This window comes from Trichogramma pretiosum, unplaced genomic scaffold (genome assembly GCF_000599845.2).
Source record: "Trichogramma pretiosum strain Unisexual culture from Peru unplaced genomic scaffold, Tpre_2.0 scaffold71, whole genome shotgun sequence".
Taxonomy (NCBI): Eukaryota; Metazoa; Arthropoda; class Insecta; order Hymenoptera; family Trichogrammatidae; genus Trichogramma; species Trichogramma pretiosum.
The window spans coordinates 655,639-660,366 of record NW_019640814.1 but is presented as its reverse complement, the minus strand read 5'-3'; the positions used below and the strand labels follow the sequence as shown (position 1 = coordinate 660,366).

The 4,728-nt window shown below is 42.8% G+C and overlaps 1 protein-coding gene across 1 annotated transcript; it reads right to left on the bottom strand.

Moving 5' to 3' along the window:
* Positions 1 to 1,169: 1,169 nt before the first annotated feature.
* On the bottom strand, positions 1,170 to 4,408 carry LOC106653306. The gene is made up of 5 exons (XM_023461886.1): positions 4,343 to 4,408; positions 3,076 to 4,291; positions 1,805 to 1,890; positions 1,507 to 1,705; positions 1,170 to 1,177 (listed from the first exon to the last, which is right to left on the bottom strand). The coding sequence occupies exons 1-5, from the start codon at positions 4,406 to 4,408 to the stop codon at positions 1,170 to 1,172; spliced, it is 1,575 nt and encodes a 524-aa protein (XP_023317654.1).
* Positions 4,409 to 4,728: the final 320 nt, after the last annotated feature.

The window sequence follows — 4,728 nt, the reverse complement described above, 5'->3', positions numbered from 1 at the left end:
GGTTGGACTGGAATTGTTAGCGGAGAGATTATTTATCTGATAAAATGTCTTCGCGTGATGACAGATCTAAGGAAAACTAATATATGTTATGAACAATTACCAGTAACTTTCCAGAATCAATCAATGTTTCTAGCACCTCGAACTAGAATATTAGTAACAAACGGCAAAGAGAGGCAATGCGATGGCAGACTACCTCCAATGTTCAAGCTTGGTGAACAATGGTATCGCTCAATCCCAGATATCATAACTGCACCCGCGCCTGAAATATTGGCGCCGAAAATGACTCCCGCGTGGAAGTACATCAGCCCTGAATCACTAGCGATCGGCGGCATATATAGCGAGAAGGACACAAAAAAGTTGCGTGACCTAATCGTATTTCCACTGGAGAGGGGGGCCATTATGAATACGATCCTACGAGGAGCAGTAGGACAGCAAGTCAACACCGAAGGGATCTCAATCAGCCCCTTCATAACTGAAAAAATTCTCAATACAATAGCAACAAATACCTGGAACCGAGTTTACGCAGGATTTGTTTCTTTTGGCACACTTAGTGCAGGCATATTAGGAGTCTTCATGCTTTTCCGAGCAATAAAGCTAATAGTGGATACTACAATTCATTCGTACGCCCTATACACAATATACGGCTGGTCTATCCACTTACTCGGTGCCTTATGGGATTCGGTAACATATCTACTTCTGCACATCGGGCAGCGAAGGCAGCACGAAGATCATCAAAATAACATCGACAGGATTGACAGAGAAAGGATTATAGAGCAAGAAGATCGAAGAATCAACATCGACGCAGAAAACGCACCGATGCTACAACAACAGGAGAGAGGCCCGCCACTACAACAAGAGAGAGTCCCACCGCCACAACAAGAGAGAGTCCCACCACCACTTCCAGCGAGACTATACCCAAGAATTGACCCATCCGAATGATGACGGCACTCCCAGAGGTCGTTCTTTTTTTGGAGGGTGGGAGGGGATCATTATAGATATTAAGTATAGAGGATAAGTATAAAAGCTTAAGCATACAAAATGTAACCTATGACGAAGACTTGCATAGCTCATGCGGTAAGGCGCTTGCTGGGAGAGCAAAGTATCTCCAGTTCGATCCCAAGTCGAGTCAAATAATTTTTCTTTTCTATTTATTATTTTTTCTTGTATAATTATTGTACTACATTGAGTTGACAACAACCATTTAATTGTCTAATTGTTACTATTTAATTATTATAACTACAAAAGAAAAGGAGAAAAATAACAACCACTCAAAAACATTTAAATTAATTATTATTTTTTATTAGAGATAATTTTGAAAAGCCGTCAAGGCTATACATTATGTACCGACAGATTTCTCCAAGGTGTCTTCAATGACAGCGCGAGTCTGCGCGTGCGCTGAGGGTGAGATCAAAAGATCGATGAACGCACATAGCACTCGCCCGAGATCATCGACAGGCCGATATATGGGTGGAGGCGGATTACAGCGAGGCAACCCGCAAGACGCACACTCAGTATCACGGTCCCAATCTTCATTATGGCAATCGGGTCCAAGTACAACGACCTCAGGGAACTCCAGCTCCTGGAATTTCACCAGATCAGCCAGTGCAGATTGCACCAAGGCCCTGTGCTCGGAATATACATCATCGAACCGCTCTAGCTGACGCAAAAGGCACTTTAATATCACGCGGTGTAAATCTGTCATGGTCTAAGAAAAAACAAAAAAAAAAAAATATTTATATACTCATACAATAATTACTTATATTATAATAATAAGAACTTATTATTTATTAACTGCAATACTTACGCTCAAGAAATCCATTGAACCATCTGCCATAGTGAAGCTGTCTGGAGGTCGTCTAAGACTTGAATGTACACGAACAGCTCTTTGCGCTGCTTATATAGCAAATCGACGGGACAAGTTCAATACATTGCCGAATAATAACTCAAAAAAAGAAGCGAAGAAAAGGACTCGCAGGTCATAACTCCAAACAGTACATTTTACGCGAAATAGACAAACGCTAGACTCACAGCAATACGCGAACTTTCCCTCGCACAAATCGACCGAGATTTTTGCATACAAACTATCGGCAATTAAAATTGTAAAACGGCATATTAATAATTTTAAGAAAGGTTGTAAAATAAAAGAAAAAAATAATGTTAGATTTAAGGAATGGTCGATCGGAGATATGCATGGAAATAACGGAGTATTTCAAATTCTTGTTCGCTGGGAGTTGTTACAGTCTACGACGTAACCTTTCTCAATGAAAAAGAAATTATTAAAACTGCGAGAAGCAGCTAGCGAGCTGCTACGCATGAATTACAATTTAATGTATCTCGCGTATCTCCTATGTATAATTTCATTAGCACACACACGACAGAAAGTAACATCATTTCGGACACGCGCAGCCAGCGTAAACAATGCCGAATTGAGCGACCTAAAATCCATTACCTATTTATTAGGCCGCTGCTATTAAACTTTTGCGAAAATATAATTCGCACGGCAAAGAAATGAACACGCGCGGCCGCGAGTGTGAATGAATATCTGAGAAAAGCAGTAAAACTGCGGTGACCGCGACTTCACGAATTTCGGGAAGAACGCGGGTCCGGGTCTGCTAATATACACGCGCGTGCAAGATATGTGTCAATTACTGACCCATATCGAGCTCGCTACATACGCTGCAACCGCTGAAGCGGGGGCAACTTTAGGTGTATATAAGCCACAGTAAAAGAGGATCAGTCCTCCTTCATATCTACAAAATCATACACTACGTATCGATTCTAGTGTCAACGCGACTTAATCAAAGTTTATAAAATATATTTAATATTGTACATGCATTGTATGCATATCATTCGAGTAGCTTCATAAGTGTAACTTTGTAAATCATTTGTATTGTTTTTGTGTGTGCCATCATCGACAATTCCGAATAAATACATGTAAGTTTATTATCATATTTCCGACTTTATACTTCATTCCACGCTACCCCTACGCAACAAGCGACTACAACTATTTAAAAGGTTTCTTGTTATAATTCCGACTACGGAGTACGTAACAACTGCAGTAACACTGTAAATTACCTGCAAAGAGAGCCCAAGTGGAACTGGTGAAATTTAGGGCATGCACAACTGAATTTATGTAGGCCAGAAAAAGGACAGGCCCCGGCGACGATCCTTGTGGTATGCCCGATGTGTTCGGCATAAATTCCGTCGTCGTCCCGTCAAGGTCAAGCACGGCTTGTGATCTGCCTGTTAGGTATGAGTGAATGAAACGCAGCGAGTCGCCTGAACAATTCATTTCTCGCAGCCAAGCCAAAAGTATCCTATGCGAGAGGCTGTCAAAAGCCTTGGTGAAATCGAATAAAATCAGCACAGTCACCTTTTTCTTCTCCCCTGGGAAGTGGACATCTTCGAGGAGATTCAGCAGGGCTGTCTGGGTGCTGTGTCGGGCGCGAAAACCAGACTGCAGTAGAGACAATAGTTCATTCGACTCTAAGTAATTCATCATCTTTCCCGTGAGCAGCGTATCAAGGAATTTGGCAAGGTGGCACAGATTTGCCACTGGTCGCGTATCGGATGGATTTTCAGGATTCGGTTTCTTGCTTAACGGTATAATAAGAGAGCGCAGATAAGCCGATGGATAGTGAAAAGTGTCTTTAACAGTATTGCAGATCCGAGTGAAAAATAGCATTATTATATGCAATGAGTCCCTCAGATACCTCATAGAAATACTGTCGCAGCTTTGGCCCTTTGACTTTAAAAGACATGCGTACATAGTAACAAGGACCTCTCTACCGTCCACATGTCTGAATGCAAAAGGTTGTGCAACGTGCAGTGTTGGGGTCTCAATTGCGGCTGCCAATTCTTCACCCGAGCACGGTGGATGTCTGTAGGTGATAGCCGAATAATGCTCCATTAGCTCTTGAGTCTTGAAGGTATTTAAAGGAGATCCATCTCTATTTTTTGCTGTGAGTAGACCCATCTCTCCACTGTGCTGACTGATACCAGCCCCATCCAGATGCCAGAAGAAATAATCTTCTCTAATATCTATTTTCAGTTGCTTACGCAGTAGTCTGAACTCAGGCAACAGAATCGGGCAGCGAGAGCGCCTTGCTTCCTTGTATAAACGATCGCGCTCTCGTCTCTTGGTTTGCAACTCATGTGTGATCCATGGTTCCCTGTGTCTCCTCTTGATCTGCGGGGCAACAGGCGCTTGCTCGTTCAGGACAGCTAAAATTTCGCCGTTGAAGGCATCAAGCAACGACTCAACGACGTCGGCATCATTAGATATACGGGTCTATGCCCAGTTCAGTCGCTGCATTAAGGCGTCATTAAAATCGCCGATCACCAAGCAGTGGAAGTCACGACACGGTGTCATACGACTCTCCAGTGGCATCGGAAAACTGTAGTCCATGATGAGAAGATGTGTCCATTTATAAAGGGCGCTTACTGAAAGTATGACACAATCCTGTCCTCGGAGTCGACCAAGATCGCATCGATTTGTGTATCGCTATAGTAGCTGCATGATGCGTGGCATCGTGGGAACGCATGCGAGAGAACATTCCCTTATCATTTTCATCAAGTGGTGCCCATCAAAACTACGGCCTCTCCACAAGTTACAGTTGAACTGTCACGATAACACTGTGGTACAAAGGGAGTATAACCTATAGCTCGATCCTTGGAAAAACTTGGTCAACTGGTGGCCTTCCAATCACATGTAAACCGATTCAAATA

Bases quoted from the DNA above. Each gene is read 5' to 3' on its own strand.
- LOC106653306 (XM_023461886.1), bottom strand. From the start codon at position 4,408: ATGGACTACAGTTTTCCGATGCCACTGGAGAGTCGTATGACACCGTGT. The intron at 4,292-4,342 runs GTGATCGGCGAT...AACTGGGCATAG, and splicing joins GTCGTGACTTCCACTGCTTG to ACCCGTATATCTAATGATGC. The intron at 1,706-1,804 runs GTAAGTATTGCA...GTTTTTTCTTAG, and splicing joins GTTCAATGGATTTCTTGAGC to ACCATGACAGATTTACACCG.